This window comes from Telopea speciosissima, chromosome 9 (genome assembly GCF_018873765.1).
Source record: "Telopea speciosissima isolate NSW1024214 ecotype Mountain lineage chromosome 9, Tspe_v1, whole genome shotgun sequence".
NCBI classification, from domain to species: Eukaryota; Viridiplantae; Streptophyta; class Magnoliopsida; order Proteales; family Proteaceae; genus Telopea; species Telopea speciosissima.
The window spans coordinates 53,145,324-53,166,682 of NC_057924.1; the positions used below are offsets into that span (position 1 = coordinate 53,145,324).

The 21,359-nt window shown below is 38.3% G+C and overlaps 1 protein-coding gene across 2 annotated transcripts; it reads right to left on the reverse strand.

Annotated features, from left to right (window-relative positions):
* Positions 1-2,026: 2,026 nt before the first annotated feature.
* On the reverse strand, positions 2,027-20,190 carry LOC122640529 (small RNA 2'-O-methyltransferase-like). 2 transcript variants are annotated; one of them, XM_043833747.1, is made up of 10 exons: positions 20,180-20,190; positions 14,382-14,727; positions 11,809-11,901; positions 10,339-10,805; positions 9,584-9,832; positions 6,884-7,848; positions 6,216-6,367; positions 6,015-6,131; positions 4,656-4,793; positions 2,027-2,691 (listed from the first exon to the last, which is right to left on the reverse strand). In XM_043833747.1, the coding sequence occupies exons 2-10, from the start codon at positions 14,646-14,648 to the stop codon at positions 2,266-2,268; spliced, it is 2,874 nt and encodes a 957-aa protein (XP_043689682.1). In that variant the 5' UTR covers positions 14,649-14,727; positions 20,180-20,190; the 3' UTR covers positions 2,027-2,265. The 2 variants fall into 2 exon arrangements, with proteins under 2 accessions (XP_043689682.1, XP_043689681.1); XM_043833746.1 differs by lacking the exon at positions 20,180-20,190 and adding an exon at positions 19,855-20,022.
* Between the last annotated feature and the right edge of the window lie 1,169 nt (positions 20,191-21,359).

Genomic DNA, 21,359 nt, shown 5'->3' on the forward strand with positions numbered 1-21,359 from the left:
GAGCAAATTTCAGAGAGGGAACTGACTTACTGGAGACACGGTATTGTACCACCTCGCATCTTAGGACTTTAAGGGCACTGTTGAGCTTTGTTGATTTAAAGTAGTTGCTCTGCTTCAGTGTCGATAGTTTGCTACCCCACAACTGCAAGGTTCTTCCTCATCAAAGATTTGGAGCGTAGTAAACAATGTTGTGCAGAAGGTAGAGATTGGCCCATATGAGATAAAAGGAAGCACAAACGCGATACAAAGCAGCACACTCAAAACCGTTCTGAAACCAGAACATACTACTCCCATAGACCCTAGCTCAAAGGACAAGTTCAAACACAAAAAAAACAGCTTAGAAAGTACCAAAAACCCTGGAAAAGTCCCAGAAACCCATCCTCAAAAAATATCTTCTTAAGAGTCCTCGGAATGAAACCAGGGGGAGAGCTGCTTCATTTGCAAATTCAGAGATCATATTGCCAAGCTTTGCCCTCAAAAGGTTCAATGAGAAAAAGTGGTGCGGTAGGTAGGATGAATCCAAACACAAAAAGTGGATAAACATTCAGCCTTCTCGGCTGAAGGTCGGACTCAACTATCACTCACAAATAAATAAATATAACATAAATGTCCTTCAGAAGATGGTAATGATCTAATGGTCCGAATAAGAGTAATTAGAAGGGAATCAAATTTGGTTGCTCCATTGTGACCAAGTGGTCACGGGTTCCAGTCTGAAACAACCTCTCTACGAAAGCAAGGTAAAGTTGCGTACATTATGACCCTCCCCAAACTCTACAGTGGCGCGAGCTTTGTGCACTGAGTACGCCCTAAAAACAAGAGAATCAAATCTGAAACTGAAAAAATTAGCAAATAACAGCTTTTTAATTAAACCGAAACAAGAGCTCAGATCAGTATGATATTCAGGTTGAATTTCAATCTTAGGGAGTTCAACCAGTTCCCAAAATATAGATCAATTCCAAAGGTCAGAGTAAGTAATTTGAAGAATTCAAGTCTGAAGTTGAACATAGGTTGAAAGCAGGAGATTTTAGTAACTTCAAAACAAAAGGGAGATACCCGGGTCTAAGGACAGTCCTGAGTGGTTTTGAATGCCCCCAATCTCAACCTATTTTGATGGGTAAATCAGATTTAAATGATAAAACCAATCTGATAGAAAATAGTCCAAAAGTTTGGATATTGCAGGTTCATATTAACAAAGATCATTGGGCTGCCCATTTCAGTATTTGTCTGGAAGGCATCTTTCTTAATCAGGTAACTTACTCTTTTAATAAATCGTTAAATAGATAGTTTGATTGGAATTAACAGAGGGACCTTAGCCCACCACTATTAAGAAACAGGCTGTTGTTGGGTTTGATCTAATGGCCTGACTATACATGGGTTGGGCTTAATCATGGGTTCCAGACTTGATGTCCAATGTACCTCCTTCCTGAGTCCGCTCAGTTGCCACCAGCGTGAATCGAGGATTGAATTGGGCCCTATGACCCTAAAATCGGCCCTCAGATCTGAAAACTCAACGTTTCTAGGGTTTCTTCGAATGAATCAACCAGAACCAAACGGTCCAATTCTCGACTTTTGTAACCATGGTTGCCACCCCAATCAAATAAGGATCAGCAAATACAAACAGATTACTCTTTAACCAAGGCTCTTCTACCTATTTTGCACATAGGAAAACAACCGTTGTAAGCTACTACACTACAATAATATTCAGAAAGATTCGGGCCCCTCCCCGCTCATTAGTTGACTTGTACCAACCCGCCTAAACCTGACTGAGGCAGTGTCTCTATAATCTGAAGCTTCATACACTCCATCATCATCGGGGTTTGCCCGTCTTTTCTCTGTTAAACAAGGGAGTCCATGAAGGCTTCGAGAATTCCCCTTTGTTCCTACGATGAAGCCTCTTCGCTTTGAACCTGCCACGCTATATTTGCAGTTCCTATGTTCAAAATTACAAACATTTTCAAATCCAGCAAATCACAAATCAGGTTTGAAGGCCAAGAAGAGCTTTCATAATGAAGACACAAATGCATGCTATCATGAAATTATGGGCTCACTGCCTTTAAATAACATTCTCAGTATATACATGTAATAGATATTGCGGTATATATATGCTTCATACATAAAAAAATTGAAAGAAAAGAACCCTCACCGTTAAGCTAGCTCTAAAGAAAGAGCCCCTAACTCTAAACTTCCATTAGATGCAGACAAAAAGATGTATCAATTTGCAATGTCTTACAGATGGAGAAACCGACTCGGTATTCTTAACTTCCATCAACTGCGACTCCAATTCCATATAACTTCATAGGGTTGGGCGATATCTAAATTTTCTGAACACTCCGCATCTATTGGCCCTCTCCTAAAGATGGCAATCTGGGAGGCGAAACCGGGTTCCACATCAGCAGATCCACCAACCCCACTGAACTCGACACTGTAATTGTGCCTCATGGCAAGGTCTGAAGCCCAATTGTTGAACTGCTCTCGGGTCCACTCAAACTTGTGATCATGGTTGCGGAATTTGCAAGGCAGAGACTGCATCTTCTCATCTGGATCCTCATCCTTCTTTGATAAATCAGTTCTCTGGAGTATAGAATTGTACTCATAGTTTGGTGTGGAGACAATAAGAATACTTGGACGAAAAGAACTCAGCACAACATCACCAAACAAACACGCTTGATCTTCCTCCATATGCTCAATTACCTGCAGTTTGTCATTATATCAGTTGCAATTCTGGTCACCAATCAAGAATAAGTGCAACATGCTAAATAACTAAATCACCTTACAAAACAATTCAAGATCAATAGCAAAAATAACCGAGTTTCAGCACCTTTGTGAATTTTGAGAATATAAGGTACATAAGAGAATGCAAAATTAATAGATTAGCCTGGTGATAGAGCATTCGAAAAGGAATAATGTTTCCTAAAAATAATACCAAGTTGAACCACAGATGGAATGTGTACATAATTCAGCCCATCTGATTGCCAAACCCACTTTGCAAATTCTAGCCTGGGAACCATCCTGTTCAATTATCCAAACCATTCAACCAGCCTGTTAATCCTCGTGTCCGAATGCTTTCAAATCCTACTTAACCATGTCAATTTTGTTGCTGACAGATCTTGGTCCTCCAGTTCTCTGCTTTTTTCAATTGTTCTCTTTTATTTTATTTTTTTAAATCATTACTCATTTTTCAAACTGCAATTTGACTAATCAAAACAGAAGTACCAGGTCAAACCAGAACTAGCCTCCACAGTAAAGGTGTAGTTTCCAAACCTATCGCTATAACCATTGGATAAAGACACTCTTTAGTATGTGCTAATTGCTATAGCATTAGGGCATGCAAATTGATAAAATTCTTTTAAAAAATATCCCTATAAACATCTAAAATGCAAATTCCACCTAGGCGTCCAGGCGGATTTGCTAGGGCTTAGGCGACCTCCGCCTAATTGCAAGGTGCCTTGCACTAGTTTTTATTGGTATCAAACCCGGTATTGACCCTTATTTATGCCAAATATCATTTAAGTAAATGTTTTATATTTGATAAAACATTTACTTAAGATATTATTCATAAATAAGCAAATACCCCCTATTTGAATCCAATAAAAATAGTTTAAAAAATAAAATTCCCAATTCATGAAGAAAAACTGGATTTTCGACGATAGGTAAAATTTTCAACTTTCTAATGTTGGGGTTTTTCTCAAATAAAAAAATACTATAAATCTTAATATGATAAAACATTGCTAAAAACCAATAGTGCGGTAAAATATTCATTTGTTTTGATATCTAAAAAAATATTTTCATGCAGAGCGATTTTGACTGTGTTCGCACATACCAAATAAGGTTTGACCGGAACATAACTTCTTCAATATAAATCAGGTTTAAGTAATTTTGGATTTGTTGGAAAGCTGGTTTTGTGCTCTATCTAATACAAAAAGTCTCATGTAAAAATAAAATCATTTGACTAGTCAAACTTCTTAGAGAAGAAGAACATTTCTCTAAATCGAAAATAATTTAATTACTTATAGATAAGATCATATTTTCTAAGAACAGTATAAAAACCAAATGTATGTTTGATTGTTTCAAACTTCCAATAGCTTCTTGTCTTCTAGTTCTATGTTGACTTTTGATAACTTGATGTGGCTTAATATTGATTTTTAATGACTTGATGTGACTTAATGTGGCTTAATGTTGATTTTTAATGATATAAGGTATATATTATAGCATACTAAAATATTGTAGCATACTAAATAATGTTAGAAAAGGGAGAAATAAAAAATAACACTCGGGGCTGCCTTGGTCGCCTTGTCGCCTAAGCGCTTAGGCATCCCTCCAGCCCCTTGGGTCGCTTTGCCGCCTTGACAACTATGACTGCATCATAGGGCATGCAAAACAATGAGAGAGACTGGATCTATTTCAATCATCCTTGGGAGACGTCTTAGATGGTGGGTGGACCATTAAATGGTGGTCCCTGAAAATCCCTGCACATATGCCTCCAAGATATTGTGGACTGAATAATTGTGAAGAAATTGATACATTGCTTCCGAAAATTTGCACAACTAAATTTTGCATTTAAAGAGCCATAGACCCATGGTTGTGTAACTAAATTCACTCCAGGAATCAACTCTGAAGAAGTTCTAAACTGGTTAATAAGATGGAAAATTCAATACCTCTAAGCAAGTGCCAATATCAAATCCACCAAGACGAGAATCGAACACTGTGATGGAACCATCATATAGCAAAGCAGATTTTATGCCTCTACTTGGTTTAGCAGGGTCAGAATTTTCACTTAGTTTCAAATGGAGTGCCTGCATTATTAAAACAGTTTAGACACGTAGCAAATGCAAGTGTGTTCTAGTTACTGATAACAGAAATTCAAGGCTGGAAGCAAGATGGAATGACTAGCTCTGATATAAATATTGTCAATGAATCCCATAACGCATTCTGAAATCTGCAGTTCTGGGTTTTCCACCAAATAAAAAGGTGACAGAGCAAGCTCGCACATCCATTTGATGGAAGACAAAGTAGTAAGTCATGCATATAACTCCACGCACACACCGGCACTGTATCCCTCTTATGTATACCACTTCTTTTCCCGAACAAAAATAACAGATCGGTAACAGTTTTCCATAAAGGGGGTGTAAATGGCAAAAGGTTTGACAGATGGCAAAGGGAGTGTGGCATCGTGAAACAAGTGGAACCATGTTGGGCTGCAACTCGAGCCAACAACTGTTGAGAATTATGTATCATCAGTTCCAACCGATGCCTACAAGCACAAGGTATAAACAGATCCATACCCATAGATACACCATGGGTATGCATGACACCATATACATGGACAAAATTTAAACGTGTATGCAAACAGACGTACAGGCTCTGTATAAAAAAGGGTGTACCCAGTATACGAGGCTCCCGCCACTGCAGGGCCTGGGTATGACCATAATGTATGCAGCCTTACCCCCTGCTTTCACAGAAATGTTGTTTCTAGACTCGAACCCATGACCACCTAGTTACAATGGAGCAACCTTACGTACAGGCTCTATATATATCCCGGCAAGTAGACAATTTCCAGGTAGTCAAGAGTATAAAAAAATTTACTTGAAAATTTTCCGTTTACACGTTTTACCTGGAAACAAACAGAACCATACAGAACATTTTAGAACAGGTGAAATCAGCTTCCTTGTGTATACCAAACACATGGAATGAGGTGAGAATTGGGTCTGAGCAAGGAGAATATAGGTCATTATGCCAGCAGTTTGATGCTAGTGACAAGATGATCTGGATAGGATTATATAACGGTGAACTTTCAACCGAGTAAATATCTTATGTCAGGCCCATTCTATGGGGAAACCCAAACCCCCTTACATGTGTTTCATGCGTTTAGTAGGAGCAACTCTTTGATCCTTCCAGTTCACCATCAGGATGCATGTCTTCCTCTCAAGATGAATTAAATATAGAATGTAAATATTTGATATATCAAATGAAGAAGATTTTCTAAACATGAACTCAAGTATACAGCTGGTTCAAACCTTTGCAGCACGACTTAGACTCTTCCTTGAAATGTCAACGCCAACAATTTTTTCCAGGGAGGTGGACATATCCAATAGAGAATCCAGTAGACTGCCAGACCCACAGCCAAAGTCAACCTGCAGTGAAAAAGAAATTTGAAACTCTAAATAGTTTATATTAGAGAACTATCAAAAGAAAAGATAGGCACACTAAATAAATACCAAAGTAGTAGCACAGGATTCATTGATGTGTCTCAATGCGTATTCCACTCGCTGCTTTGACAGAGGAGGGCTGAACAGAGCCTGCTCCATTCTATCTTCTAAGGGTTCCGTCACACGCAGCAAAGATATAGAATACTCCAAGAAGCATGCCCCTGCATGGAATATCCATCAGTGCAACACATAGCTGATCGACATCAATCCTGCAGGACATAATGCAAAACAAATAAAAGTAACAGAAATATGATCGCTCACTGCCAATCATGCAGAGGCTTCGCCTCTGCAAGCATAGCTATCAAGGCCACCGAGGAGCCTGGATGCATAGACGCCTTGATAACTATGTCGTAAGTAATGTGCATGTGCCCATTCATCATGGTTGTCCAATTGATGGACCATAAAAAAAACAAATGGCTTGGGTGCAAAAATGTCTTAGGTGAGAATAGCCATTAAGAGATTCTTGGACCATGGAAGACAAGTTCATTGAGGCCAAAAAAATAAGCATTGATCAGAATGTAGGATCATTCAATGGATGTTGTTCTTCTGTTCTATCATAAAAAGGCCCACAAGCCAATGGTAGGTAGAGAGTAAAGCCCACTAACAACACAGTGAATTGCTTCTCAAACTATTTTCTTGACAAAAATATAAAAGGGAGACAGGAAAATGAATCTTACCCATAGATAACAGTGAAATTGACTTCAAAGAATCACCAGCTGCAGCAAAAATAAATTCACGAGGCGGAAGCTCAGTATTAAAATGAGCAGACTGGTTCATTGACATCTGAGTTACGCATGCTTCAACCTGGGGGATCACTGCTCCCGTTCCTACTTCAAACTCAAACTCATCACTGCTCTCCAGAGATTCTTTCATATGTTCCCCTTTTCTTACTAAAGAGACAACATAACTTATGCATATTAAAGACCCGTTAGATGGGAAAACACCAGAATCCAAACCTTCGGTTTTGAAAGAACACACACCATGTTCCTGGGTTGTGTTCAGCTGATCCATGCAACTTGAGGCCAACAAACTGCATTTTCGAAGAGAACTTGCAAGCTGACCAGCATGAACAGACAGACACAATGCAAACTCCTTCGAAAAATTTTCGGGATAAAAACAAAGACCATGAGTGGCCCCAGAGGAGGACAGCTTCTCTACATGCATATCTAACTTCCTAAGATATTTGTTTAACCATGACAGAACTTTCAAAGCAGCATTCTGTTTGGCATCATTAGGCTTCCTATATGAATCTACAGGTGAGCACTCAATTATAAGATCTTGACCCTTAGACAAAATTTTCACTTCACAACGGCAAGAACCTCCAGGTGCTATCGATTCCTTATCATTGGCAGCATGTGATCGTCCATTCGCATATTTTGTTTCTTCTTCAGCTGGATTTGCTACTTTTAACTTTTTGGATGCTTGTGATGTTTCTAAGGAAGGATCCACCAGATCAGTTATACTTATTATAGAGTAGACCGGTTCTGATAACCAATGCTGACGGCAGAACATTTCAAGGAGATCCCACGGGTAGGAACCTCTCCAGTTTGAACGTGAAGTGAATGCTATAGGTAACTCTGCCACAAGTATTGCCTCTCTAGATAACTTATAACCTCCATTGGGTAGCCTGCCAATCAGCATCCTGTCGAAGCCGCACTTGTTACAACTAAAATAAAGAAACATTTCATGGTACCATGAAATACTATATGATGCAATCAGCTACATAAATAGGGTAAGGATACCATTCTATGCCATATAAGGAGTACCAATTTCTAATACCAAACATTCAATTTCTGGCCATATCAGGGAGGAGTTCAAATTCTCTCATTTCTAACCCCAGATGATTCTAACCCCCAACCACTGTAGTGAAAATAAAAAAAGGAAAAAGAACAAGAAATAAAGACTGTACAAAGCAAAGTTGAAAGGAGCAAAATGTTTAAATTCATGCATTAAAAGTAGTTTGGGTAGAAGACATCTTATCCAGGTGCAAATGTATAGCCCTCAATAAGCTGTCCTTTCAATACACAACTAGGATTATCTGCTCAGTGAAGATAATTGGATAATGATCCTTCCAAATGTCTCACAAGCTTCAAAGCCAAACAACTGAACTAGTACAACTACATATGGCATGCAGTAGCATATATAATGAATGCCTGTAGAATCAAAGATTTCCATTTCTTAAATAAGCCTTTACAGTACAACATAATTATAGCCAAGCATAAAACATCCTATGCAGTAAGTGATATTAAAAACATATATAAAGCTTAGGATTTTAGGAACTTATTACTGATATATAACATATACTAGGAAACTATACAATCGTATACCAGCAGAATTCTCTATATTATAATGTTATCCATCACCCAATAACAAAAATTGGTTAAAACTAAAAGATTATCTGCTCAAGCCAGGAAAATCACTAGATTCAAAAGCCCAAGCTATCAAGCACTTTTGTCCATCGACACAAATCCTGCCCATCAATCTTCCAAAGAAACCTTACTGATTGACAGTGGGTTGATTTGATTGTTTTTTAGCATATTTTACAACACTGACAATCGAAGTTGGGAAAGATGAGTTCAGAGCAGAGAAAACTATCTTCAGTTTTCTACAAATTGCAATTTGAAGCATGAACGGATCCCCTAGCAACCCATTGCCTTCTATTGAGATCTGGGCTAAAGGGAACAATCTCACATTCAGTTCTTCATGGACTCTGTTAAGAGAGAGTTACTTGCATGAAGAGCAAGTGCTTGTCTTTTACGCCATAAAGATGAAGAAATTGTACATCTTCTTACCAATTGTGATTCTGCCAAGTTTGGCCACAATCCTTTCAGGGTTTTCTTTTTTTGGATACAATGATCCCTTCAGTGACAGTATTTCACAGGTAATTTCAAAGGTGGAAGGACACATTACCAACATAGAAGTTCCTTTGGAGTCAAGAGTAAAAGAACATGAAAGCTACTCCTGCTGTTCTTGGGTTCAACAGGAAGCAAAAGTAATCAAGGAACATGCGAGGGCTTTCCTGGGCCATCCTACAGAATGGTGTTCAGAGTTAAATACAACATGATGCCTAAATGGGATTTTAACTGTAAAAGAAGTAACAAGGGAAGGGAATTTCTGACATTCTCGAGAGTAACAATACTTGTTTGGCTGTTGCACCACTAATTGAATCTCTGTAAAAAAAGAATATTTGAATCTCTGTATAGCTTGGCTGTAATATAGTGAGCTACTAAGTTCTCTTTGATCTTTATTTATCCTTTTTCATCTACTTTTAGTAATTCAATTATACCAAGGGAGCAAAAGAGTTGAGTCACAACTAGATGGTGAATAATGTGACAAGCATAATAATAATAACAATAAATAAATAATCAGAAAGACACCTGTAGTAGGTACCCAACGATACGTCTTCATGGAAAAGGTCTGGAAACTTCCATGTATATCCAATGGATGCCAATATAGCATCTCCATATATATTTTGACTTGAAAAATAAGAGGCCCTGTCATTGAAAGATTCATTGGTAACAGGTTCTTTTGCATCTAATAGATCTTCCAATGATAAATCCGATGGAACAGGTGACTCCAACGCAGAAAAGTACAGTCTCATCTCAGACGATGCTTTGCCAACAGTCCTGTGGGAGCAGGAAGGTGCTTTTTTATTAAAACAAATTTGTATGGCTCAGCATACACAGTACAGAAACTATAAGGTAAGCTCATGTCAAGACAGGATAGAAAGAAGCTGGTTGGCCTGGCCTTGCTGTTCATGTGACACACGTCAGGGGAACTTGGACACCACCATTATGGATCCCAGTCAAAACTTGACCAAGGCTAATGATCCATTCATTTGATTTATAATTTTCTATCTGGAGAACTTGCCCTGTATTTATTATGGAAAGGCCAAAAATAACATGACAGAACAGAAAGTTAAAAGGTCATTTCATACAATAGACCTCCGAAGTGAGAACCAAGAAATGGTGCATCCTGGTTCCCCCAAACACATGCCAAGTCTACAACACAGGCAGGATAGGTTCTTCCCATCCAACAATCAAGAGTCATGAGCTCACCCACATGTATTATCATTAACTATTAAAAATCATGGTTGTTTAGAAGCATATAATATTCCCAATAGTTTACCCACCTTGATACTAAAATCTGAGAAGTATCAGTTAGACCAAGTTCTTGTGCGATGGCATCCATATAATATCCATCGGAAGAAATATAAAGAGTAACTGGCTCAACAGGCTTCTCAATAGAACAGGGAATTCTTACGGCCTGGATCCAGATCCCTTCTGATGAGCTCAATTGCTGGCTAGTTAAAGCTTGCAGAATCTCCGGAGTGTACGGGGTCTGCTTCGAAATCCAGAGCTTTCCTTGAGAAATAGCAGCAGAACCAGATTTTCTTGCAGCCTTCATAATAAGTGTCACAATCAAGTGTGGATTCCTGTCCAACTTATGATTGATGGATTTGCATAAGTTATTAAGCTTCGCATCATATGTAGCAAGGATGGACACAGGAAGTAAACCACACTCTTCAGTCTCTCTCTGTAATGCTGCCCTGAAGTGACCAATAAGTGGATGTTGCGGTTGATTTTGCGATGAAAGGAACTTCACCCCAAGAAGAAAAAAAAATGCAGTACAAAAGAGTCATAACTCAAGTAAACCACAGACCAAAAAATGAGACAGTATAATCAAATCACAGAGCTGACAGTTGGTCAGGAAAAGTACTTAAACTGGAGATCATTTTACAGTATGACACAAGTAACTTCTGAAAAATAATTCCTACTAAACTAATATTTAGTAAATGATTTTAGCTACTTTGTTGTCTTCAAATGGTCCAGCATCTGGATTGAGCATAACCAAAGATCAAAATGACTTGCACCTAAATGATCAAACCCACCCAATCAGTTGCATTTATTGGGCTGGCCACTGAATTTATGGGCTAAATAAAGCCTACAAAAATTTTCATCATTCCATGCATTAAAACGGTTCAGGTACAGGTACAGGTTGACAAGTCAGATCCGCCTATCCTCATATAGGCATGTCTCCAGAAATGAAATGGGTATGGTTAAAAGGGCTAGCCTAAAATGTGTCAAAAGAAGGGGATGGCGATTAACATATCAAAAAGGGGGGGGGGGGGGTTAATGTGTCAAATAAGGGGTTAAAAGACAAAAAATAATGGGTTTATCTTCTTTTCCACAGCCATATCTGAGAATCTGACCACTCAGTGCATGTCCAACACAAATCTCCACACCCATACCAATCCAAAGGCATATCAACTGAACTCTAGAGGTACATAAAAAGACTGGGTAATAGGATTGTTCCAATGACCAAGAATGACAAAATGCTGGAGCCCTGGGACCAGAAGTAGCCACACCATGTACACAATAGAGCTAAAGTGTAGTTACACCACTTGCTAAATGGTAAAAGAGCCACAACTCCCTGATTTCTTATACAAAGCATTACAAATCTTTGATCAGCTAAACGAACTAATGAACAGCAAGTTTCAAACCGATAAGCACCAGTACATGTGAATACTTTAAAAATGCCATAACTGAAGACAACTTTTTTCACAATTTATCAGTCCTTTTAACAAGGATCAACCACACACCTCATTGGAAAAAAGAGAAGAGATACGGGCAGCAATTAACACATCCCATGGTTCTTGTGATGTGGAACTATCAGTCGCAGGTTGGATATCAAGCTGAAACAGAAACAAGAAAAATAAACAAATTTAAACTAGTTATAAAAATATTTAAAGAACATAAACAAATAAGAACTTAATTTAGTTTGGGAGGAAAGGAAAAGAGCAGTTCTCACTCCTTTTGTCACACATGGAAAAGACAGGGTGCTCATGAAGCATATCCTCTGTCAAATTTACGAATCCAGTCCTTATTTTCCTCTTTCGTTTTGGTTAGGCAACAAGAGTAAGGGAGTAAAGCTTCATAGGATGAGAAATGGAAAAAAAAAAAAAAAAAAAAAAAAACCATACAAGAGACACTACTACCTGCCCATATAAAAAGCTATAGCACCAAACAAGCACCAACCTAGAACCTAAAGCCTTACCATCTAATAAGTGCGCAGTCAATCCATCCTAAGTCGACAACCAACCTTCCTCCCTCTCATTCATGAAGGAAATCCATCACCAATCTGATTCCCTCCCCAACCTGCGCTCACAATTTCAGCATCTTTCCCCCTTTCAGCGCTACAACCACATAGGGGAACACCCTCCCAAAGCATCGCTGCCCTTACCAACACTCTATTTCTCTATCTAGTGTCTACTAGCATCCTCCCTGAACAAAGGACAGAAAATGCTAATATAAGTGAATCAACTTCCACATGCCCTCCTGGATCTCATATTGGGTCATAAGTCGTAACGCAAAGCGATCTCAGACAACTGAGGGTCAGGATTCTTCTCTGAACTCCACCAAGAGATACTTGAATATGCCATGCTCATCAATCAGGTGCCCAATAGGCATCAATAGATTTTGACTCGCCCCATGTGGAGAGATCTCACTGGAGAGGATCAGGAAATAAGAAGTGCAAGGGACCACCACAGTCCTTTAAAGGCCCAAAATGAGCCTGGGCCAAGTCTCATTCAAAAACCCATCTGCATCATACCAAGGTAAGTAAAAAGGAACCTTTCATTAAAACCCACTCTTCTACTACAATACATAGAGGATTTCTAACAACTGACATTTATGAGCATCTAATAAGACAGACTTTTGGACCGGAACACATTTAACTGCTTTTGACCAACCATTAAGTGGCCATAGGTAGTCCAATGGTACCATGAGATTAGCTATGAAATTTTGGGCTGCTTCCCGCATAACAAATAGGCAAAATTGTAAGAGTACTCCACGCTCTACACCTCAATTAGTCTCTTGAGCAATCTAGACTTGGGAGATAAAACTCCTCATATCTATGTCTACTAACCATAGAAGACAGTCAAATCTTCAACCACCCAATTGCCTGGGTACTTGTAAACACTCTCGAAACAAATAGTTATTTGGTGTAGTAGAAGTAAGTTGAAAGAGTGAAAATGTAAAACAAACAGTTGTTTGGTTTGGTCAAAGTAAGAACTGGAATCACTGGTAGCAATCTCATATTACTGGTTTCAATCAACGTGTTAGCCACTACCTTCATGATGCACAACTCAACTAAATCTCATAGCAACCAAACAGGTCGGCGACATTAATCCTTCATAAGACACATCCCCAATTATAATATAAATAACCAGGATTTCTGTATTAGTAACAACAGGCAAAGGGGACAAAGAAGTGAAGATTCAGTATCTAAAAAAGATGGCATGCACACCCTTAGCTTGGCCACATCTACTCTAAAGTCTAAACTAAGGATTTAAAGCTTCCACAAAAGAATCAAAAAAGAGGCCTTGAGAGGCTCTGGAGCTCCTATAATCTACGAAATCTTGTCCTTTCTATACCTAGATTAGGTGTGCAAAAGGTTTAGTCAAATCTGGATGATGCAGAAATTCTATCAAATGTAAAGTGGCAGCATAACCTATTGTTAGACCAGGTTTGGTCTCTTTGTACAACTTCACACTTTAATTGTCACTTGTCTCTTCTTCTTTTTCTTTTTTAAGTTTTAGGGTAGAGGGGGGGAAGAAAAGGTAAAGATTGTACTGATACTGCAGAAAATAAGTAAACCATCCACTCAGGATGCTGTACCCAAAAAATTGGTGCAAATTCTCGTACCAATGTACTATCCCATCCCCAGAATCCATATCCAATGTGAATTTACCTTCTAATACTCTAGAACTACTGAGGGCCACCCACAGAATCAGTTTCTCACTTAATTTTATCAATTAGGAAATGTCAAGCAGCTAATTAACTAATAAAACTTATTTAAGCTACATTAAAAACATTCCATACCAATCTACATTATAGCATTCCATAGGTGAGGGTAGAGGTAATCAATATGATGCCTAAAACACAAAATGAGCACATTAAACAACCAAAACATTAGCCTTTAAGCAAGATTAGTTACCAGACCAAGGTTCCCAACATGATATGTCCAACAAGTGAGCCAAAAAATAGTGCAGTGATTCACCAAAAAAATCTCTCTAAACAATCCAAAAATTCCTCCACTAGGAATACATAAACTTATGCTAACAAAGACATACTACAAGAAATAGTGCAAGGGTGGAACAAAATTTAATCATACCTTTTCTATAGCCATCTGTGCAGCATTTTGCTCAGCATCCTTTTTCTTTTTGAAAGCTTCTGAAGTAACAGAAAGTCCTGGAAGCTGCAAGTTACAGCGAAAGAGGCAGGGACCCTGTTGTGGGATAGCAAGTCCTGGACAACTGTTTTGGACAGGTTCCCGCACTTCCTCTATCCGATAGCAAGCACTGGAACCATATTTCTGGTGTATAATAGCCTTGGGAGTTTGATTTGACTTCTTTGTTTGGATAGTCGGGGTTTCTCCCATTTACAACAATTCCACAGCAATGTTTATAAATAGGTATAAACACACAACAAAGTAACTTAGGGAACTGCCAACTTTGCTCCTGCTCAACACACAATAGGAAGCCAAATCATCAACAGAAAATGGTTCATTTATGACAAACAATGAACTACCATATAATATAAGCATTAATGTATCTTATATTTCTAAATAGTCTTTCTCCAGACAGCCAAGACAATTTCGATGGATTAACCCGAACCTATTTGTGAACCCAGACCAAGATGAACCGGATCAGATTTGGGTCTTTTAGATTTAGTAATATTTTAGGAATATTTTTTTTTTAACAAGATAATATCTTTTATTTTATTTTATCTTATTTTAGGAGATTTGGTGGATCACGTATTATCGCTTTTGGGTAATTTTAGTTCCTAGGATATTTAGTTTTCCATTTTTAGTTGGGTTTCTATTTTCATATAAGGAAGTTTTCTTCTTCTTCTCATGGCTCCTTCTTCCCCTTTCTTCTGTGTGATTTCTCCCCTCCCCCTCTGGTTTCTTCTTCTACCTCCTTCAATCTTCTTCTCGATTTCTGTCCCGCATTATCTGGTATCAGAGCCGAAGGATCCCATCTTCTTCCTTCGCTTGTGATTTCTTTTCCCTATTCTCTTCTTCTTCGTTTCTGATTCTACCCTGTTACGTTATTATCTCCCCTGGTATTACGGTTCATATGTTTCCCAGTTTCTGTTCTGGCAACAAGAGGTTAATAGAGGTTTCGTCAAAGCTGCAGTAATGTGCAGCAACTCATCTCCCCAACAGCTCATCGTAACCCTTTCCCTTTGTTTTTCCCATCTGAGACTGACAAAAATTATAAAAAAAAAAAGAAAAAAAAAGTAGCAAACCCCATCCCTTCGATCCCCACAAGTCCCCCTATCTGATTCCCTAGTGCTAATTCTTCCCACTGTTCTCCTTTGTTTTTCTTTTTCTGTAACTTCGATCAACATTATTTCTCTCGCCCAGGGTTCCGCCAGAGCCAAAAAAACAAAAACAGTGCAGAAGAGAAAGAGAGTGCGAGACAGAGAAAGAAGAATAGCAGACAGAAATCAAGAAGCCAAGAAAAAGAAAAAGTGGTGGAAGACGTACCTGGCTGCTCCTGGATTTCCTCCCCCTTCCTCCGTTGCACAGCTCACAGCATAGCTTCTCTCAGTGTTCAGTTACAACCCGGTAGAAAACGCTAACACCCTCCCCTTTCTCTGTGTTCGATCGATTTAATTCCCCTTCCCATCACTCCATCATTTAAGCCGTGTCTTATTTTTGGGTTCTTTTCGTTATTTCCCATACTGCCCCTGCTCCAACATTTTATTCCTGCTCTTTCAAGTTTTCCCCCCATTCTCTCACGTGTCATTCAGAATTTTAGTTAAATCTTCATAATTACCATTCTGCCATCCATTAATTAGCGTTCTGCCATTGTTCTGTGAGTGTTCCTTTTCTTGGGTGGACCCTTAAACAACTCAATAAGGATTAATCAAACCCAGGTCTGCATTAAATTGGTATTTACAATTGTGCTGTGAGTATTCTCTGAACCACAACCCAACCGAATTCTTGTAGTTACAATCCATCACCCACTATATCCTATAACGGTGGAAGTATTGCATCAAGTGTTTTCTCTTCATGGATTTGTTGAAAAGATCGAAATATTTCATCAGTCTGCTAGTTGTTCTCAAGCCTTTATCCAGTATCAGTCACTCCTGAGTGCCGTTTCAACAAGGAATATTCTTCAAGGCCGTAATATTTTATGATGAATGTTGTACGATGGGTATTCAATTTTCATGTCTAAGTGAGTTACAAGTGAACTACAATATTGAATGATCACGAGATTTCATGAACAAATCAACACAGGATGAAGAACTCTCGAGACTTGAACGTTGGATCGTTTGTTTCAACAGATTGGTGAGGTCTTGAAAAATCTTCCAGTTATCCATGAAATGCAAATGGCTGCCCCAACTCCTAATAGGATAGTCCCCAAAAAGCCTAACGTTGAAGCAACGCTGATTGAGAATGAAGAAGTTTTAGTAATTTCTGTCTTCAAGGAAGAAATTCCTACTACTGAGACTCATATGGAAGACGTTGAAAGCCATATGATCGCATTAGTGGACAATGAGGTTGAGACCAAGGAACTTAGCTCTTTAACAACTATAATGATCGTGACCAGCCAAGAGGATCCTAAGGAGCTTAAGATTGAAACTATAGAGGTCAAGAACACAATGGAAGGCGACACATATGGCCCTATGAATACGTTCGACGACGTTAAGGGTGGGCACGTGGAATTCTTCATCCCCTTGAAGTACTTTGAGGAGTGTTGTCCTTGTCTTTACGATTACATCCGTATGTTCATCCCATCCAAGCTGTTGATCGAGTGCTGTTGATCCTCTTCTTTTTTAAAACTCGTGGATGAGTTTGTCTCAATATCGGAAGAATTGATGCAGGACAATTTCGATGGACTAATCCGAACCTATTTGTGAATCCAGACCAAGATGGACTAGACCAGATTTGGGTCTTTTAGATTTAGTAGTATTTTAGGAATATATTTTTTTTAGTCAGATAATATCTTTTATTTTATTTTATCTTATTTTAGGAGATTGGGTGGATCACGTATTATCTCTTTTGGGTAATTTTAGATTTGATATATTTCCTAGGATATTTAGTTTTCCATTTTCAGTTGGGTTTCTATTTTCATGTAAGGAAGTTTTCTTCTTTATAAGCATGTAATACAGGAGATATTTGAATTAATGAATGCAAGAATGAATCGAAAACAAAGTAAGTTTGTGCATGTGCAGCCCGCCCCCCCTTTTCTTCTTCTTCACACGGCTCCTTCTTCCCCTTTCTTATGTGTGATTTCTCCCCTCCCCGTCTAGTTTCTTCTTCTACCTCCTTCAATCCTCTTCTCGATTTCTGTCCCGCATTACGGCCTTTATACTTTTCCCAAGAGAGACAAGTCCTCAAGCATCTCATATCCATGGCTGGATTGAAGAGAAGATAAAAGAAACAGAATTGTTCTGTCGAGAGAAAAAAAATGTATATCTGGACCTTGTACCTAACGAACAGACCGACATTCCCTCAAATAAGAATAGAAAACCACATTTCAACAGGGAAAAAAAAAATCCTTCCCCTCACAAAAATCTCCAAGACAAAGCAACCAGTCTTAATTAAAACCATTCAACAGAGAATTCAAATTTTAATTCTTTAGTTAACTAAAAAGTCAATAAATTGTTATAACCGGTTTCAGGGAAAGAAAATAAAACCAAAACCACAAGAAGTTCTACATTCTAGTCTTGGACTCTTGGATACTAAACCCTGGACTCCAGTTTTCAAAAAATAATACAAAGAAAAAACTTTAAGTTTCCTGAATCCAAGAGAACCAGCCGAAGCAAGAACTTACAAGCTTCACAAGTCGCTACAGAGAGACGGATAAAATTGAAACGGTTCATACAAGATGATATTCACAATGATGCTTCCGTTCTTTTTGCATGCAAAGTAATCATTCCAATGTATCCAATAAAAACAAGGGTAAAGTACACGTACCCCCTATAATGCACCCAATATGCCTCGTACCTCCCTAAGTGGTTCAATATTTCATGTATCACCCCTGCTTTACACCCTACATGCCAGATAGGTCCAATCCGTTAAATACCACCGTTAGATGTCAAGCTTTTGACCATTTTATTCTTTGCTCTATTTTTTTAAATCTAAAAAGACTTAATTACCCTCACTTATTTGTTGCCCTAAACTAATTGAAAATGACCACTTTACCCTTTGTTTTATTTTTATAAATGAAAAGACCTAATTACCCTCATTTATGTATTATCCTAACCTAATTTGAAAAGACTTTTTTACTCCTAAATATTTGTTCCTAAAAACCCCAAATATTGCCCTGACCTATTTGTTCATAATATGAAAAGACCTTTTTGTCCTAACCTAATGTGATAAGATCCTTTTACCCCCACAATTTGTTCTTAAGAACCTAACCCAATCTAATTACTAAAATGCCCTTGCTAGGGCATAATTACCAAAATACCCTCATCTTCCCCAAAATCCATCTTCCATTTCTGAAACTTCTCTCAAACTTCATAGAAAACGACCATACTGCCCTCATATAAAAACTGTTCTTCATTCGTGCACTCTTCCATGCCCGTTTGCTCACAGAACCTTCTCCTAACAAAAAATAGGGAGGATGTGTAACGTGTTCACCCTTCTCCCTCTCTCTCTGTCGCTTGCTCGTTCTAGTCTCTCCCTCGCATTCATTCCTTCTTTGAGTCCAGGAATCTAGGGCAACCAAACGGCTCGGTTCGTTCTTTTCAACCATGAATATCTTTCGATTTGTAGGCGATGTGATGCATTTGGTCAGTATTTTGATACTGCTGCTCAAAATCTATGCTACTAAATCATGTTCAGGTAACAAATGTAACGCGACTTCTTCATTTCTTCTTCTTCCGCTTTGGGCTGTTGAGTGGGTTTCTTCCAATATTTAATTGTATTGAGATTGTCTTGGTTGTAATGGTGGGGCTAAGCTTTTTTAACAATCTTCTGGAGATTAGGGATTTCACTCAAAACGCAGGAGCTTTACACGATAGTATTTCTAGCTCGGTACTTAGATCTCTTCACGGATTTCCAATTCCTAAGCTATACTGGTGTTGGGTGTGTAAATTGTGCTTAGAAGTCTTAGGCGGCGTTGTGTGTTCTCAACTCTCTTTGTTTCTCTAAGTACGGAAGCGCTCTAAGTGAGTTGATTTGGGGAAGATGATGGTGGTTTTTAGGAACAAATATTGAGGGGTAAAATAGTCTTCTCAAAATTTTTTTTTTTTTTGGGGTCGAAAAATAGTCTTCTCAAATTAGATTAGGGTAATACATAAATGAGGGCAATTAGGTCTTTTCATTTATAAAAATAAAACAAAAGGTAAAATGGTCATTTTCAATTAGTTTAGGACAACAAATAAGTGAGGGTAATTAAATCTTTTCAGATTTAAGAAAATAGAGCAAAGGATAAAATGGTCAAAATTTTAGCATCTAACGGTGGTATTTAACGGATTGGACCTATCTGGCATTTGGGGTGGTACATGGAATATTGAACCGCTTAGGGGGTACGAGGAATATTAGGTGCATTAAAGGATGTAAGTGTACTTTACCCTAAAAAGAACTTAAAAAGAAAAAGAATAAGCATAAGTAAAAATAGAATTACCTTTTCTTGTAAAGCACGAAACGAAAAGTGAAGAATTCTAAACCTCACTGCAGTATATAGTAAAGAACAAAAAGATTCGCAAAGAGAAGAAAAATGAACCGCAACAGTGAAAAGTAATGGCGAGTTCAACAAAAAGCACTTGCAAACTTGGGGAACAAGGAGAAAAAAAAAAAGTTGCAAAATTTGAAAGAAACTCGAAGAGATTGCAGAGAATACAAACAAGTCATGGGTTTTATCAAAAGTAAAAGAAAGAATAAATAGACAATAGTGAAAGTGAAATTCCTTTTGAATTTCTACCCAAAAAAATTCCTTTTGAATGAATAACCGTACCTCTTTCCTTTTCTGTGTGCTTTTTTCTTGAGACTTCTGAGTCTGTTCAGTGTACTGGGGTTTTGGTGAGAGAGAGAGAGAGAGAGAAGGGAAAGTTAAAACGAAGCCAAAAAAAAAAGTCCAAATAATGGAAAAGGAAAAGATGAAATAATAAAATCGGAAATGGGAACTGCAACTTCAAAGTAGTCTAGGAATTGGGACTTGCGATTAGACCTTAGTTAGTAAGTTCGGAATGGCAATCAAATGGGTATGGATATGTCCGGTAATAATATTTTTTAAAAATTCAACAATTAAGGCTACACCCACTGGATAGCCCTTACAATGAATGAAATGTTCAAATTAGAATACATTCTAGGCATTTCATCTCAATATTACAATTTAGATGCAAAAACAGGGATTTGATAGTTTAGATTACCTCACACAACGTAATCCCACAATCTAAAACTTCTATGATGCACAACTAACACCTTGAATGTGCTCACATTACAAAAGAAGCAACCTCCATCATTGAAACTACCCAAAACACCTCTATTAAAAATAGGGTGTTCTGCTCACTTTCCTTTTGTTTTGGTAGCACATTGACTTGCTTACACGAATTTCGAAGTCACAGCAAAAAGCCAAACCCAATTTGGACTTCAAATGGAGTCATAATGGCCAATTAAATCTTGACCCTCAAATCTTCCAGGTGGAGGGCTCACATAGAGCCAGTTGTGAAATATAGTGACAAAATGTTGCAGTATGAGCGGGGGCTCACAGCTAGGCCATAGGATCGGCCAAGCAAAACGCAGGGAGGATTTCGGTCCTCAGATCATGTAAATCGCATTGGTAAGAGTTACGAATCTCCAGACAGCTAGAGACCACTAAAATGGAATCTCACGAAAGCTTACAATGTATGCGTGAAAGACAGTATCATTCAATGATTCAGTGTGGTGTGGTACACGATCTTCGCTGCGGCCGACCAATGAAAGGCATCATGGGAGCATCTTCTTCATCAACCATGACATGCCTACACACACTTCATTGCAAAAGTGGACGATCAGAATAATTGACACTTGCCTCAATCCTAAGCCTTCAATTGACACTGGATACGCCACCCTCGTGATAATTTGGTGTGCAATTCACCAACTTACCTCCAAGCCTTGAACTTCTTGAGAGCTTCTTAATTTGAGGCTTCT

Excerpts from the sequence above, each read along its gene's own strand:
- LOC122640529 (XM_043833747.1), bottom strand. The coding sequence starts at position 14,648 with ATGGGAGAAACCCCGACTATCCAAACAAAGAAGTCAAATCAAACTCCC. Across the intron at positions 10,806-11,808 it reads CTTCTCTTTTTTCCAATGAG|TTCCTTTCATCGCAAAATCA; the intron begins GTGTGTGGTTGA and ends CTTGGGGTGAAG. Across the intron at positions 4,794-6,014 it reads GTCTAAGTCGTGCTGCAAAG|GCACTCCATTTGAAACTAAG; the intron begins GTTTGAACCAGC and ends TTAATAATGCAG.